The sequence below is a fragment of the Diadema setosum genome, chromosome 22 (genome assembly GCF_964275005.1).
Source record: "Diadema setosum chromosome 22, eeDiaSeto1, whole genome shotgun sequence".
NCBI classification, from domain to species: Eukaryota; Metazoa; Echinodermata; class Echinoidea; order Diadematoida; family Diadematidae; genus Diadema; species Diadema setosum.
The window spans coordinates 19,528,777-19,546,194 of NC_092706.1; the positions used below are offsets into that span (position 1 = coordinate 19,528,777).

Here is a 17,418-nt window from a genome sequence, read left to right on the forward strand (position 1 = left end):
GTTTTGCTTTCCAAAAGTAAGAGGCTTCTTTGGTAATTAGAGTAAGCAAAAACAATCACATACACAGCCACAAAATCTAAGTGATAAAGCTGCAAAATTACCACCATCAAAACCCCCTTACAACAACACTCATCTGTAAAGCATGTTTACAGTGATCAAAATTGGTAGACACCATCTGCTTTGGATAGATCTTGGTAAATATAAATGTTGTCATTGTGTGCAAATTTGTCATCCGTATGATCAGATAAAATCATCGTTGGAAGCTTCAATGGAGTGCTGCGTATATACCAGCCCCAGCCAGGCAAGGGGGAGAACCTCAAGGCAGAGGATGTTCTACTGGAGACCCAGCTCCAGCAACCAATCCTGCAGGTGGCTGTCGGACGACTTGTCTCGTGAGTGGCTCCTTCATCCGTTGGGTCTGAGCTCCGTTGTCATGCGTAGAAATTCAAAGAATGCAAAGAAAGGGAAACTGATTACGAAAATTATATGATATAACTGAAAAATGAGCAAAGAAAATGGAATTCCATTGGGAGGTTGAACCAGAGACCTCTAGATTGCTAGACCGGACAGCTTACCCACTGAGCTATGGAAGGCCCTAGTGTGATGTTCGTCCCCAAACCCCATAATATTCATTGCTCTTGTGGTCAAGTAGATTCCTATCTGTCTGATTTATATTAGGTTTTTGTGAGCTTCTGACCGCACAAGCATGGGGAATTAAAGGCTTCTTGGATGAAGACGACACTTGGTTCTTCCATAGCTCAGCGGGTAAAAACACTGGTCTATCAATCCAGAGATCTTTAGTTTGAATCCCAATGAAATCTTATTTTGCTCATTTTTCATTTATGAAATTCAAAGAAGAAAGAAATTCAAACTGGCATCCGTACCATATTCCTGTCAATATGCTTAATTTCGACATAGCAGGCAGAAATAATTTCTTTCCAGAGCACTGTCAACTTTGTCGTTTTAAAAAGTATTTGTCATCTGTCTATGTTGCGTTTCAATAAGTACAAGAGGTATTCAACGAGTGATTATGTGTGGATAGTCACCCATTGACCTGTTGTTAGCTGATATGTTTTTTTGCTTGGGTCAATTGGAATAATATGTCACAATATGTCCACATCAGCAGTCTTACATATGAGATGAGTAATATTGTTTTCTTGTTTTGCAATCGTCTTTTAGGGTATCAGAGGCCTTGCATCTTGCAGTACTCCATCCCAGAAAGTTGGCAGTGTATTCAGTCATTGGTAAGTGGAGTTGCTGTTCTTTTCAACGATTTTCTTTTATTATGCCTCCGCAACGAAGTGGCCGGAGGCATTATGTTTTCGGGTCGTCCGTCCGTCCGTCCGTCCGTCCGTCCGTACGTCTGTCCGTCCCGTTTTGTTTTTGTCGATATCTCAAGAACCGTGTGGTGGTTTTACATCAAACTTGGTATGAGGGTATATCCTTGGGGGATAATACTTTGTGTGGATTTTAGGGTCACAGGGTCAAAGGTCAAAGGTCACAGGTTATTTTGTGAAAAAAACATTGAAATTTCATGTTTTTCTCCATATCTTGCAAATGGTTCAAGGTATTCTCATGGAACTTAGTATATATGCTTGTACCGATGGGCAGTGATTATCTAGGGAAGTTGGGGGTCATGGGTCAAAGGTCAGGGGGTCAAAGGTCAAGGTCAACTCCTCAAAATATCACTACTTTCCTTAAAATGCAATATGCCTGAAGGTTTTTTTTTTTTTTTTTGACTTGATGTATGGCATGTATTACCCAATATATATTTTTGGGGAAGTTTCTTGCCAAAAGGTCAAAGGTCAAAAGGTAAAAGGTCAAGTGAAAGTGCTAAATTGCACTTTTTCCTCCATATCTCGAAAGTAACTCAAGGTATCATCATGAAACTTACATATTTATGCATGTTTAACCTAACAGTGATTCTCTTTGGAACTGTGAGGTCAAAGGTCAAAGGCCAGGTTTAGATAATGCTATTTTCCCATTTGATACTGAAATTATACTTTTTCTCAATACCTTGAAAATTACTCAATGCATAAACTTATAAAAGGGTCAATAGTCAAGTAAAAATCATCAGTTCCCCAAAAATCTGCACTCTGCCCACACATTTTAATCATTCATCCAATTGAACCTAGTTCTAGGAAAGTGAACATTCAGCACATTTGTGTCAAACCTGTCATTTTAATATTTTGCCAATTATGTTAAACTGTCATCACACATTGTCAAGACATTGTACTATAGACCTATTAGGAGAACCATGCATTATGGCGGAGGCATATCAGTAGCCGTAGCGATATATCTAGTTTCATATGGCATTCCTGCCCAATCAGTGGAGTGTGCTTGTGTGGAAAACATTTAGTAGAAAAGCATTCTAACGTTGGACAAACCCATTGGTGAGAAACAGTTGCCCTGAGTAATGGGCATGTAAATGTTATTTTTTTTTTGTGTGTGTTTTCATATGATGCATTGTTACAATGCTGTTTCAAAAAACTACAACAAACAAACATGAAATTTAACATAGTGGAAGACGAAATTTGGCTAAGTATGATTGTATAGCACTAATCAATTGAATTGTGAAACACATTTCATATTCCTGAGAGAAAACAAAAATGTGAGTAATTGATATATTTGCAATTGACAAGAGGAGAAAACAGTGATATGGATATAAACAAGTTTAAGCCTCTTGCTCTCTCTTTCTTTAAAAAAGGTATTTTTGGAGATTATGTGTGTTTTGATGTTGGTGACTTATGTGTTGGACAGAAAAAAGAAATTCTTTATGTGTATTCCATTCTTTCAGGAACCACTGGGGCAGTAGAGCATGGCTCACAATACCAGCTGAAGTTGATCTATGAGCACAACCTGCAGAGGACAGCATACAACATGGTCATTGGACCTTTTGGGGGTGTCAAAGGTAATTTTCACCGGAAAGTTGTGTATTCGTTTGTTTGTTTTGTTTTTTTAGAATGTCTTTAGATGCATTACATGAATCGCAATCAGTGGATGCCAATAGCTTTAAATATCTGACTTTGTGTTCAGTTTTATACTGTAATTGTTTTGCTCATACTATAAAGGTGAAAAATATTCATGCATTTTGCGTGACCGGAACTAGTGCAAAAATAAAAACCTGAATATATTTGCTTGTAATATGTACCATGATGTAATGTCTTGATACCACGGAATTAAGAACATGTGAAATTCATATTACTCAACAGAGGGCGAAGATCCACATTTACAGTAGCTGGTTTATAGACTGTTGACATTGCATCAGGTGAAAAGTTATTCCAGCAACTGGCTTCAGACACATTTACTGTTGAATCAGAGACAAGGCTGCCCTGCAAAAGCATCATTAAAAAGAAGTGACATAAACCTGTAAATTGTCAGTTTAGTACCAGGTGGGCATTGGTGCAGTACAAAGTCAATTATCTCAACGCCTTTCTACTTCTGAGCTGACGCAATATCAACTTGGTCTTTACCGCATACTGTAAAACGAGGAATGTTCGCGTGCATTTTAATTTCACGAATTTGACGAGAGCCAAGATTCGTAAAATTAAAATGCATGTGAAAGTTCTTGTCTACACTAAACGAATTGAATGTTTTCAGGCAATTCGCAAGAATTTCATGCTGTGAAAAATGCCGTCGGCTCCAATTCGCAAAAATTTAATGCGGCAAAAATATCGTGTTTTACAGTATTATTTGTGTTCTTCTTGTTGTTTTTTTTTTTGTGTGTTTTTTTTAATCTCTCAGGCAAGGACTTTGTGTGCGTGCAGTCGATGGACGGGACCGTCTCTTTCTTTGAGCAGGAGAGCTTTGCCTTCAGTCGGTTCCTGCCCGGCTTTCTCCTGCCAGGTCCCCTGGCCTACGTCCCCCGCACCGATTCCTTCATCACCGTCTCCTCAGCCTGGCAGGTGGAGAGCTACAAGTACCAGGTGCTCGCCGTGGCAACGGATGCCAAGACCAAGGAGGAGTCTCAGAAGATCACCTCTGGCAAGAGGATCACGGTAAAACTAACTTTTCACACTGATAGCAAAACTCCCCAAAAGGTTCAAAAAACCTTAAAGGCATGAAGACTTATTCTAGTTAACCTGCTGAAGACGAGTCCCAAGTGTACTTGGGGCAAGTGTCTGTGGGAAAAACATGTTGTAGCAAAATCAGTCCTCCTTTATAGGTTGATAGCCCTGACGTTTACTACACTGACTCCCATTGCTATGGACTGTAATGTATATTAAAATCATAAAACTTCCTCGGTCGGGAATAATCATACAACAGAAATTTACATCTGATTCTGCTAACCTTTTTATAGTGCAATTTGTGGGCAAGCTTTCATTCAATCATGTTGGGTTCCCAAGCCAAGTGATATATCCAGTGTACATCAATCTTTGATTTCAATAGAAATTTCAAAAGCGTTCGTTTTCAGAACTAAGCACAACAAATCATGTGACAGAGTAAACTTTGTGCTGTATACATAAAGTAACAGCATAGAAAATGTTTATAGGCAAGGAAGTAATATATGTGATGTGGCGTAAAGATGTAAGATATAATGTTTTGGTGTAAAATATCAGTTTATGTTCACTGTTAGCTTTCATGTAGTCTCTGTAGCCTTTATATTTGTTTCAGAAATTTTGAAATAAGTATTATACGCAAATGTCTTCAATTATCGGTACATAAATTCAAAATTCACTTCCATTGTCATCCACATAAGTACAAAAGTCAAGTTGTAAACAGCCTTTCCCTACATGGCATGACTGCAGTCTCATTTGTAAAATAATATTCAACATTTATTTAATACAGTATAGCATCCACATCATGGCGACAGGCCTCACTGGGCATTGCTGTTACCTGAGAATCAAATATCAAAATCATACCATAGGTTGGCCACAAAGTAGGTACATGTTTGATAGCCATTTTGCTGAAATCTGTGTGAACAATTTTGTCAACGTCACAATCATGTTGGGACCAGGTGTTGAAATGTATATACGTGTGCAGGGCCCTGTTTTATCTTTTGAAGAATTATAATTGATTATATAGTTGATTTCTATCATAAGTCTATGGCAGCCTGTGTGGTAAGGAAATTTATAATCGATTGTATCTTTTGATAAAACGGGGCCCAGATTGTTTAGTGGTATTTGTTTCTTACAAAGTATATTGAGTGTGAATGATTTCATAAGCAACATAATAGATTATACACTTATACACTTTGGCTTTCTAGGCCGACTGGACTTTTAATCTGGGAGAACCTGCCCTTGACATGGTTGTTGTGACTAATGCAAATGCTGCTCCCTCCATACTTATTCTTGGTGAGTAAAGTTGACCACTTTTTTCTTTTTTTTTTTGTGTTCAATGGAAATGATATAGCAAAGGGATATGTGTGAGCATAAATGTTTTATACATTTATCCACCACTTGATTTTGTTTGTTTGTTTGTTTGTTTGTTTGTTTGTTTGTTTTTTTTTTTGGGGGGGGGGGTAAAATTCACCCCTTGAGGGAAATTAAAAAAAGAAAGAAGGCAAAACCCAAAAGTATAGCTAAGTGGTGATTGTATAATGTCAAACCTGCATTAGCGTTATGACCACTTATTAAGTCATTGTCATCAAATTTGACTGTTTAGTAGTATCTCAGAACAGTTTCCTTTATTCCATCCTACAATGCCACTGATTACACAATATTCCGGGAAAGTATTACATGTATGTCTTCTCACACTCAGCAAACTATTTCTGAAAAGAGCAAATAACAAACAAACCAAAAAAAAAAAAGACAAAAAAACAAACTAACAAAAAACCACTTGACACTGAGCCACATGTGCAGCTGTTACCACAATGTTTTAGTTAGTGATTGATAACCTGCATTTTCACTAGAAATTGATTATCTTTTCATTTTGTGCAGTCACTAAACTCTTCTTTACCTCTCACACTATTAAATATCACTGTATGCCATAAAATTCACATTCCATTGACCCTGTATAGACAGTTGGGTTCTTCCTCTGTTGCTAAGTGTCTGTTGTTAGCAAGTGTGTATTTTTACTTCTTGCCTTGTTTCAATGGAATGACACTCGTCTAAACCCACACACACATACAAACAAGCATTCATACATACAGACATACATATATGAATACATGCATATGTACATACATACATACATACAGACAGACAGACAGACAGACAGACAGACAGACACACAGACACACACACACAAATAACATATGCAGAGCTACTGCTCTGGTTGAAGCCTGATTTCTTTAACATTTTATTTTTCCTCAGGTGAAAGGTCAATTGTCTGCCTGAAGGATGTGGGAACACTGCGTTTCAGCAAGAAAGTCGAGTACAACCCAAGCTGCTTCTATGTATATGGCTCATGTGAGTGCTGTCTGGTGTATGAAATGCTTTATTGTACAGATAATTTCTAGCTTGGCAGGACGCATACTATACGTTCTATTCTAAAGATTTGAAATGCGATTGTTGGAGGTCATCTCTCTTGAACTTAGAAGTCACCAAAGTGACATATCAAACTTTGAGGTTATGACACTCTGATGTGTAATATATGTAGGTGAATTTTTGTAATATATATGTATTTTTTAGCCTGTAGAATAAAGGAATTGTATCAAATTAAGTATATTCTCGGCAACAAAAGTCATCCAATATCATGTTACAGGAATTAGTTGATATACTGATCTACATTTTTATCAACATGGCACAAAAATTAATGATAGAGGTAAATTGACACCAGGTATTAAATAGTTATAAAAGCATGGGCTCTGGTGATGAGACTTTTAGTTTGCCGTTGATCACTGTCTTTCTTTTCTAGGACAATGTTCATAGTTTGAGTGTCTTGCCTGGCCGAAGATTTATAGATCAGATATTAGTGAACAGTCAGTAGTGAAGATAAAAAGGAAATATCTTCACTCTACGCTCTCTGTCTAACCGTATGAAGTTGATTTTGAGTTACCTGCAATCCTAATTTGATCTTCTCTTCTCATATCACAATCAGTAATTGAAAACAGCATCAACTACATGGTGGGCACGCATACAGGGCAGTTGCTAGTCTACGAGGATGTCACGCTGAAGTGGGCAGCCAAGCTGGAGCATGTCCCAGTGTCTTTGTGTGTGGGACAATTCCAGTGAGTTCTTCATTCTCTTCTGCTTTGTCCGCTAGTGTGATAATCTTTGCAGAGAATTTTGAGAACAGTTTGCATTTCATGGTCTGTTCAGGAAATTCTACATAACATTTTGTATCAATTCTTCCTCTTTTTTTCTGTCATTCAAAAAAAGTAACCCGAAATTGGAGAAAGTCGATTCAGTATGTATTGCTACCAACTGCTAACAAGTTTTCTGCATGTTCATGAGAGAAATACATGAACAAGTCTTGAACAACATTATAGGATATAAAAAAGGAACAGTAGCCAAAGGAACACTTGCTGAGGTGCCAGTGAGAGAGACCATGAAGCAATGTCCTAAAAGTAAGAAATCACAAATCTCTTGTTACTGACCATTTCATTCAAAGAAATGAATAAGCATTGTGTCCTCATATCATGCCATAAGCATACACTGTAGTTTATGTATGAATAGGTACCTGGCAGTGTAATTATAATGGCAGGGCCCTCTGGTAGAACAGCGTCAACAGTGAAGAGACTGTCATGGATTAAGAAGACCATATTATCATTGTTATCATCATTACCATTCTTGTTGTAGTTGTTGTCGTCATCTTCATCATCTTTATCGTTATTATACATAATATCACGCATGCACTTTCCCATATTTGTGTGTGTCATCACACAGAGATTTGAAGGGTGTGGTCGTAACCCTTGACGACCAGGGCCACCTTGTCTGCTGCTACCTGGGCACCGACCCCTCCCTCTTTGTGGCCCCTGCCTCGGAGGCGCGTGAGATTGACTACAGCAGCCAAGACCAGGAGATGAAAGACCTGCAGAAAGCCATCAAGCAGACGTCTCACAGAACCGGTAGAGCTATCTACCAACTCTAGACCATTGCTGACCCCTCCTTCCTCTCTCCTATACTTTCATACCACAACCGAAAAAAAAAAAAAAAAAAAAAAAAATTCTGCTCCTCTTCTGATATACCACCCCCAAGACACAATTTCTGCACCCCTTATATAATGCCACATCCCAAATCACATTTATACCCCTCTTCTAGTATACCACAACCTCAAACAGAATTTGTCCTTCTATTCTAATATACCACAAACCCGGACACTATTTTTTAGTCCTCTTCTAATACACCACAACCCAAGATATGATTTCTACTCTTCTTTTAATGTACCACAGCCCAAGATATGATTTTAGCACCTCTTATTATACCATAGCCTAAGACACAATTTCTCCATGTCTTATAATATATCACAACCCAAGACATTATTTCTGCACCTCTTTGGTGTATATACCACTCACCAAGGCACAATTTCTACTCCTCCAAAATAAATTATGTTGTTACTCAAAGTTTAAGAAAAGGTGAAACTTTATGTAAACATGAAACCAATCAGATTTTGAATGTCCCTGTATGTTGTGACTGGATAGTAAGAATATAAGCAGTATTAAATCTACCACTTCATGTGAAATACTTTCTTTACTGATCACAGTCTCACTCAAGGTTAGAACTTCTATGAGTATGTGTTCATATTTTAAAGGTTAGAACACTCATAAGTATAATTATGTTTTCTGACCCTTTGCTATGCAACTCATTATCTTTCTGTGTCGTGGTCTTTATCACCACAGACTTTGCTCCCAAGAAAATGGCCGAGGATGAGCTTTCGATGACAGCATCCGTCCCATCCAGTTTAGATGATCCGTCGGTAAGTGATCCTTGATTTTGTACTAAAGGAAGATTTTGCTCAAGTTATATTATGGTTGTCTCCAGCAAACACAGTTGCATTATGCTAAGAATCCTGAAAAATCTAAGTAGAATTGGAAATTTTGCTTTTCTCTCTTATGTGTAGTTACATATGTTTCAGCACTGTGCCACTTGTAGATAATCTGTCTTAATCTTTGTGAAAATAATAAAAAGATAACATGAAATTGACATGTTACTACGAATATTCATGGTTGCTTGTTTGTGTATTTTTGTTTACCTGTTTTAGGTGTGTGTGCATGAAATTTAAAGAAAAGTATTTTTAATCTATCAGTTCTGGATAAGTATCCAAGTTATCTTGACTCTTTTCTTTTTATGACAAAAGCTAAAAAAAAATTACATTTTGATGAATTTTTGTTTGTTTGATCTGATATTATCCCGATATATTGCCTATTCCTGTTCTCATCAAGAATATTTTTCATTGTCTTCAAGGTCGCTGGAGAAACAGAAGTGACTGATGACGATCCTGTGCCTTCAATAACAGTGAAGGTGACCATCTTTGAGAAACAAATTTCCTGAATGCTTCCTAGTAAATTTGAAGTGGTCATTTTTTAAACACAATATATTAATCTATTTTATGTCTTTCAGTGTGTGTCTTTGAGTCATCATTATTGCTTTTCATTATCTGGTACTTCCTTCTTTACCCATTTTTCAAATTCATTACAACTGATGGTATATTATTTGTTCTATGTGATTTCCAAACGCCCACAACTTGAAATGGTCAGATCAAGCAGGCCACTAGCCACAGGTTTTAGAAAATTTCTTTCAAGTTTAGATACAGCAGAAGATTTGGCACCAGAACACAATAGGTCAGGGCCAAAGTAACCATAGTAACATGCTTTAAAGAGCAGAATGGTTTTGAATTGCAAAATATTTCTGAACTCTAAATTTTGCTGAGGAGGTAAGGAAGCTATCAAACTTTTCATTTTTGAACAAATATACAATTTCTTATTTTTAGCTAAAGTACCATATTTTGCGTTTTCCTTACTTAAATGTCTGTGACCCATTCATGTTAATGTAATGACGAGTCACATAAGAAAACCAAAAAAAAAAAAAAAAAAAATCATTATAGAAAAGTTTAGATTCCCCTGAGTTCTAGTTGCATGTTGTGACATTTATGGTAAGAAAGATTAACCTTAACCCGTTGAGGACGGTTTGATTTTGTTACAACACGCATTTCCCATAGACACCTGCCCGAGTATACTCGGGACTCGTCTTTAACAAGTTAAAGAAAAGTGGTTGAAGTTGAGTAGTGTGAGAAAATATGTTACCTAATCCAACCCTCCTAATGTTCTGTGTTGCCTTCACTTTATGGACAGCTAACATTGAAAAGCCACTCGGGGGTATCTGGGGTACGACTGCTCCTGTTTTGTCCATTTCCACTGGCCGTCACACAGAGCACACATACTATCTCCTTTGTAGGTAAGTTGACTGCTTTTCATGAACATGATATCAAATCTACCAGTGCTTATGTGGTGATTTTGTTCCCAAGGCATTTAATTTCAATTTCAGTTTTAATCTATTTTCAATGAAAAATGTGCCAAATATAAAAAATAGAATAGAATATGATATCCAACTTGGATGTACGCCTTCAGTAAAATATTGGTAATGTACAATATAATGGCAGTTGATCAAATTTCAAAATCAAATGTGATATTTCAAAGCACAATTACCATACAAAAACACTCTTAAAGACCATTATGTTTATGGTTGTCAATATTCTTACTTTTTACTTGTTAAGAAACTGTCTTACGACATTTCAAATGTATTTAAATGTAGTATTTTGTTACAGCTTTATCTAATAAGTGACCAGTCATGGGAAGTTTTAATCCCTAACAAGAGTTTGTGAAGACCCTTTAAAGATATTAAATTGTCCATCTGCTCTGCAGGGGATGCATCCAATCCAACCACCATCATGGTCTCTTTCTTCATGCGGGGCCACTGCCTGCCTTCCACTCTGGTTGCCAAGGCAACGGCCACGTACACCACATCATCAGGTACGATTTCAACACCGAATGATGCCATCGGAAGACAAACCTGTGATCTAGCTGCTGTTTAGCATTTTGAAAAGTGATGAGGTGTCTTTTCTGTTTCTCCATTAGGTGACTTTTGTAGGCTTGATCAGAAAAATTATGTCATTGTATGATGTCTTCATAATGCAGTGTGTAGTTTGATCAGTGAAAAAGATATTTGATACAATGCTGATCACAGCACATTGATATTGAAATATTAGTGGTCTTAAAGAAGACATATCTTGAACAAATCTTGATTGTACACCTACTGAAGAGGTGTATTCAAATAACAAGAGTAGATTGTCTTTTATGAGGCATGGCGTATTAACCCTTCAGATCCAGGCTGTCAGGGTGAAAAAAGAATGATGCTGCAATCACTTGACTTGTCTGTTTCATCTGTTGTAGGCATATTGAAATCATTCATTAAAAGCTTGTGTAAGACCTCTTCCTTTAAATAAAAAACCTTGCAACTAAAACCAAAAAGGAAGTGCTTTGCCTTGTATGTTTTCATTCATTTCTCCCCCTCCCCCATTTTTCTTCCACTCTGGCTGTGCCCCTCCCTTGACCAGGAGCACCCCGTGTGGTCCAATGTGATATCAAGCTGCCGCTCAAGCTGGTCTGTAAGCCCTGCCAGCCGGCAAAGAATGCTGCCCACAAGATCACCCTCGACTCCAACCGAAACTGTGCCAACCTCATGGATATATTTCCAGGTGAGTGTACATGTGCATGGTAACCAGTATGATCAATTTTGATATGTCCATAGGGCATTGTTTTAAAGTGGCGTGTTTCAAAGATGTGTGTGTTTTTTTTTTTTTTTTTAGAAACTTTTTTTCTTTGTGAAGATTTTTTTTTCTCCAAGATATTGCAAGTGGGCCTCAAGGGGAACACTTAAGTATGACTGGATATTATCCTGAATTTTTGGCAGTCTACTCCCCATTATTTGCTGAAAGTCTGAGAAAGATGATGATGATTTTTGTAATGATGATGATGATATATTGGTAATATATTTATATAGTTGTTTTTTTTTCTGTTTTCCACTCCTGTTTTCTCTGTGTTCATGTAGACATGACAGGACCAGAAGGACTTGGCTCGGGTAATGCTCTTGGTTTACAGATCTATGGTGGGCCCAAGATAACACTACTGGCTTCAAAGTCATCACGTAAGTATTGAGTTATTTCTATTGCATGAATAACCTCCAGTCCGGAATTTCATACGTAATATCTGTACAGCTTCTTCATCTCTTCATTCTCCCTTTCTATCTTACCTTCTGTCTATCTTATCTTTCTATCCGTCTAATCCTTATTATTGGAATACCACTCTCCTTTGTCTGCTTTCTTTCATTGTTATGACCTCATTTTCTTCTTGCTCCCTCTCTTTCAGACCTTTACATGTGAGTGATTTCTAGTCTGAGTAGTGTGTTGCCCTATATTCACGAATAACTGCACAACCTAGGCTAATCCCTGCACTTGGTTTATTCTGTGTTTATTCTATATGTTTTTAATAACATGATTGGGTAGATGAAGATCTTTTTAAACTTCTATTCAAGTTGAGTCTTTCATGTAGGTTGTCACACAAAGAAAGGAATGTCATGTGTTTTTTAGCTCCTTGGCAAACTTCACAACTGCAGCAGAACACTTTGAATGTGATGACTTATACTGTAATGACCCTGTTGTGTGTACTTATTTTATAGAGCAGCAAAGAATACATGGACTGATATACAGCTCTTCCACACTCAGTATACAATATTGTGTGAATTAGTTGACTTGGTACATACCACAGTCAAGCAATTGAATAAACATGATCCTGTACGAAGGAAGTCATTTGTTGTGTTTTGCAATAGGCGGATCATTTTGGGAATGTCCTCACATAGGATGATTGTATGCGTGTGTGTGCGAATAAATGTTGGACCAATTTGGAATGGCAGATTTTTTTTTCTTTTTTTTTTCACAATTGATAGAATTTTTGTATGCTGAAAACTGAGTAACTGTTTGCTTGGTGTATGGAAATGTATTATTTTAGGAAAGCAGTGCATGATAAAAATAGGTACACATTGCATACAAAGACAGGGGAACAAGGAGTAAATACTAAAAAAAAAAAAAGGCTTTTTATGGAATTCTCATTTTATTTTCCTGATATTGGTGTACTTCTGTGATGTCACAAATATGTAGTCTTCTTAACAGTGGCTGTACCGACTAATTCAATAACTCTTGAACAAATTGTCTGACTTTCCTCAAACATCACTGATGTGTTCTAATATTCCTGTATTTACTCAATCCACATATCCGTATGTGGGGTTTATTCCCCTGTAACCCTTTGAAAGGAACCGTCACAAAATATTATTGCAACCATGGACTGACAAGACATCAGTGGTAATGATCGGGGTAACCTACTGCTTGTTTACAGAGCGCTATCGACTGCAGTGCGACATATTTGAGGCCATGTGGCTGGTGATGCATGAGTTCATCGACCGAGCCACCATCTACCACAGGAACAGCGGGGTGAAGAACTTCCAGCTCATGTACTCCTCCCCTCTCCCCATGCAGGAATATTTTGAGCTCATTGACACCCACCTGGAGGTTGGTATACAGTCTAGAGTAATACAGGTTCCTCCGGTTATGGAAAAAACTGGAGATCTAATGAAAACTTTTAAACATTTCGTAGGCCAAGAATATCTTGAATCCTTGAAAACTAATAAAACCTTGAGAATATTTTCCAGGCATGAAAAATTACAGATAAAGAGAAATAACTGACAAAAACTGACAGGAAAAGTACATAAAACAGAACAAAATTTATATTTGTGCCTATTTTGATTGTCAAAATTATGCTTTTACTCAATTCCACTTTAGTGTAACAGCAATCTGTTTGAATGTTTTTTTTTCTTCCAAGTTAAGATTGCATTTCCTGAAAAAAAAGTTGGTATGGTTTGTTTACATAGGAACCCGATCTTTGAAGAACTATTAAAAAAGTTGTTAAATTTACTTTTGGAGATGATGGAGGAATCCTGAGATTCATTTCTACAATTTAGAAACAACTTAATATATTCATCAAAAGGAGGAAAGTAATCCAATGACTGCCGAAAAGAATTTATGTCTCCCCTAGCTCCATGTGTCCTTGACTGGAGTGGCAAGTAAAAATGTGACAGTATTTGGCAGCACTTGTGAAGCATTTGTCATTGTTATTATATGAATGTGTTGTATCCCATGATGCAGTTGCAAAGCCAAATTGATGTGCAGAATAGAGAAAGAAAGCATTTTTTTCAGCCTCTAGGGAAATTGATGTACACCAGGAATTTTGTTTTGTTTTGTTTTCTGAGAAATTCTACTAAAGGTTCATACACTAATGAATACTAGACTGTTACATTCACATGAACTATCTCCCCTTCTTAATGTTATCATGTCCTATTTTGGTTGTGAAAATAAACAATGTTTTGTGATAAGTTAGAGTCATGCTTTGACTCGGATCTATGGACAGTTTGTGGTAGAGCAAAACTGGGTCATCTTCGGCATGCCTGCACAACGCTTCATCCGTCGTCGTTAGTAACTCTCTGTGATGTTTCTGATGCTAAGTTGTATGTAGAAATCTATGATAGAATTTTTATGCCTCCGCCAACGAAGTGGCCGGAGGCATTATGTTTTCGGGTCGTCCGTCCGTCCGTACGTCCGTACGTCCGTACGTCCGTACGTCCGTACGTCCGTACGTCTGTACGTCCGTACGTCCGTCCGTCCCGTTTTGTTTTTGTCGATATCTCAAGAACCGTGTGGTGGTTTTGCATCAAACTTGGTATGAGGGTATATCCTTGGGGGATGATACTTTGTGTGGATTTTAGGGTCACAGGGTCAAAGGTCAAAGGTCACAGGTTATTTTGTGAAAAAAAAATTGAAATTTCATGTTTTTCTCCATATCTCGCAAATGGTTCAAGGTATCTTCATGGAACTTAGTATATATGCTTGTACCGATGGGCAGTGATTATCTAGGGAAGTTGGGGGTCATGGGTCAAAGGTCAGGGGTCAAAGGTCAAGGTCAACTCCTCAAAATATAACTACTTTCCTTATATTTATGCAGTGCCTGAAGGATTTTTTTAAAACTTGATGTATGCATGTATAACCCAATATATATTCTGTGAGAAGTTTCTTGCCAAAAGGTCAAAGGTCAAAAGGTCAAAGGTCAAGTGAAAGTGCTAAATTGCACTTTTTCTTCCATATCTCAAAAATAACTCAAGGTATTGTCATGAAACTTACATATTTATGCATGTTCTACCTAACAGTAATTCTCTTTGGAACTGTGGGGTCAAAGGTCAAAGGCCAGGTTTCGATAATACTATTTTACCATTTGATACTGAAATTATACTTTTTCTCAATACCTTGAAAATTACTCAATGCATAAACTTGTAAAAGGGTCAAAAGTCAAGTGAAAATCATCAGTTCCCCCAAATACCTGCACTCTGACGTTTTAATCATTCATCCAATTGAACCTAGTTCTAGGAAAGTGAACATTCAGCACATTTGTGGCAAACCTGTCATTTTAATATTTTGCCACTTGTGTGAAACTGTCATCACACATTGTCAAGACATTGTACTATAGACCTATTAGGAGAACCATGTATTATGGCGGAGGCATACACCAGTCGCCGAAGCGACATTTCTAGTTTCTTTAGTAAAAAGCATGTTTATACACAATTATTGCTGGTTAAGCTAGCTCCTTTAGTTATAGGTGGGGTTAATCACATTAAGTGATAGTTCTAGTTTTTTTTAAATCATCAGTCATGTAACAGCATAATGGTGCCTTGATGATCAAAGTATGCTACCACTGGTCATCATTTTTATGATAAAAATAGTATTATATTGATATGATCTTATTTACCAGAGGTAGCCTCTCCAGTGTTAGCACTGATCATCCAAAAGGCCCTACTATAATTATTATCATCATAATCCCAGTATTGCTAAGTATCCATTTTTACACCTGGGTCAAGAGAGACATTGTGGGCAGAAGCATCTTGTCCAAGGACCAAAGCAATGGACAGGACTTGAACTCCGGACCTCCGTTTCAAAGTCAAGAGTCTCGTGCACTATACCACAGTGCCCCCATCACAGCTGTTATGATTATTATCAATGTTCATGTCACTGTTCAATCTCCTTCTTTCCCGAAAAACAATCTATATAGTTGCGTGTGCATGCTCAGAGGTACAAGGAGCTGCTAGACCAGAGGGCGAAGCAGTTCCGGGCCATCCAGAGACGACTGCTGACCAGATTCAAGGATAAGACTCCCTCTCCACTCAACAATCTGGACACCCTGCTGGAAGGGACCTATCGTCAGGTAACTCATTTTAAAAATAGCTCTGTTTTCTGAACTACTACCCGTACTATCTGAAACCTTAATAGTTTGCAAGTCAGAGTGGTCATAATAGTTTGTAAAAACAAATCTGTATTTTTTTATATCAATTCCGTTGGCGATTCTAGAGATATTATTGGGATGTAAAATTATGATACGAATTATGAGAATATATGTCGCCTTTTCAACTATAATATACTGAGATGAGTCTTGTTTCTCGCTATCAATAGTTTGTGATATATATTTATGTATATATTTTTGTACCATATCTAAACTTAATTCTGAAGATCTTAAAACTGGCCGAAGGTGTGGATGAAAACCAGAAGGCCCTGGTTCGTTGCTCCATGGGTCTGAGCTGTGCCACCAGCATCATCACAACACTGCTGACACTGATGCATGGGCTCAGCGAAACGGAGAGGGAAATCTTGGAGATGAGTTTGTCGAGCCAAGTGCAGTGCGATGGAGAGCAGGTAAAGAATAATATTGATGATGAAACCTTAACCTGGCAGGGGTAACTTGAGAGTTCTTGGGTGAGGTGGGGTTGGCTCCCACCCCAGATTGTGTATGGATTGATATATGATGCATCACGCGTTACCCCGCGGTACCGTAGTACCCTGGGTAACGGCGTTGTGTGGCGCCACCTCACGTCCACTCGAGGACAGCCAGAGAAAAATGCATGCACTGTGTGTGCGTGTACATAGTCATTCCCATGCCACTGCATGTTATACTATGCGTGCATGGAAGCTGCGATACCACTAGCGTGTGCTTTAGTGCAGTGCAGTGCAGTGGCTAGCGTGCGCTAGCTCCAGCACCAAAATAATTTCCTCTTTTTGGCACCCAGGGTACAACCTTTTTAAAAAAAATAAATAATTCAACAAAATGGCTGATTTTTATTTGGTACCCCGGGATACCGTTTATGTCATCATATGAGGAAAAATGCTATGATGCTTTTGTTTTCCCCTGATATTCTACTTTGCTAATTTTTTGTTTGAGTTTGATTATGTTATACAAATTGTTATTTTTTATGCCTCCGCCACGAAGTGGTGCCGGAGGCATTATGTTTTCGGGTTGTCCGTCCGTCCGTCCGTCCGTCCTTCCGTCCGTCCGTAATGAATTTTGTGGACAAGATAACTATCGAAACCTGTTGAGGCATCCTAATGAAACTTGGCATGTATGTGTATTAGGGGGTGAAGTTGTGCCTATCAACTTTTGGGTGCACATGC

General features: G+C 37.9%; 1 protein-coding gene across 1 annotated transcript in view; it reads left to right on the plus strand.

Annotated features, from left to right (window-relative positions):
- The window catches only part of LOC140245052 (protein PTHB1-like), a 28,396-nt gene that overhangs the window by 1,803 nt on the left and 9,175 nt on the right, over positions 1-17,418 (plus strand). The window contains exons 3-19 of the mRNA XM_072324647.1: positions 245-392; positions 1,180-1,244; positions 2,798-2,911; positions 3,745-3,998; positions 5,207-5,294; positions 6,255-6,350; positions 6,982-7,111; positions 7,770-7,951; positions 8,723-8,799; positions 9,288-9,344; positions 10,175-10,277; positions 10,745-10,852; positions 11,437-11,577; positions 11,931-12,026; positions 13,271-13,443; positions 16,028-16,180; positions 16,483-16,665. Coding sequence (XP_072180748.1) covers positions 245-392; positions 1,180-1,244; positions 2,798-2,911; positions 3,745-3,998; positions 5,207-5,294; positions 6,255-6,350; positions 6,982-7,111; positions 7,770-7,951; positions 8,723-8,799; positions 9,288-9,344; positions 10,175-10,277; positions 10,745-10,852; positions 11,437-11,577; positions 11,931-12,026; positions 13,271-13,443; positions 16,028-16,180; positions 16,483-16,665 — 2,168 coding nt within the window. The remainder of the gene's footprint in view (positions 1-244; positions 393-1,179; positions 1,245-2,797; positions 2,912-3,744; positions 3,999-5,206; positions 5,295-6,254; positions 6,351-6,981; positions 7,112-7,769; positions 7,952-8,722; positions 8,800-9,287; positions 9,345-10,174; positions 10,278-10,744; positions 10,853-11,436; positions 11,578-11,930; positions 12,027-13,270; positions 13,444-16,027; positions 16,181-16,482; positions 16,666-17,418) is intronic.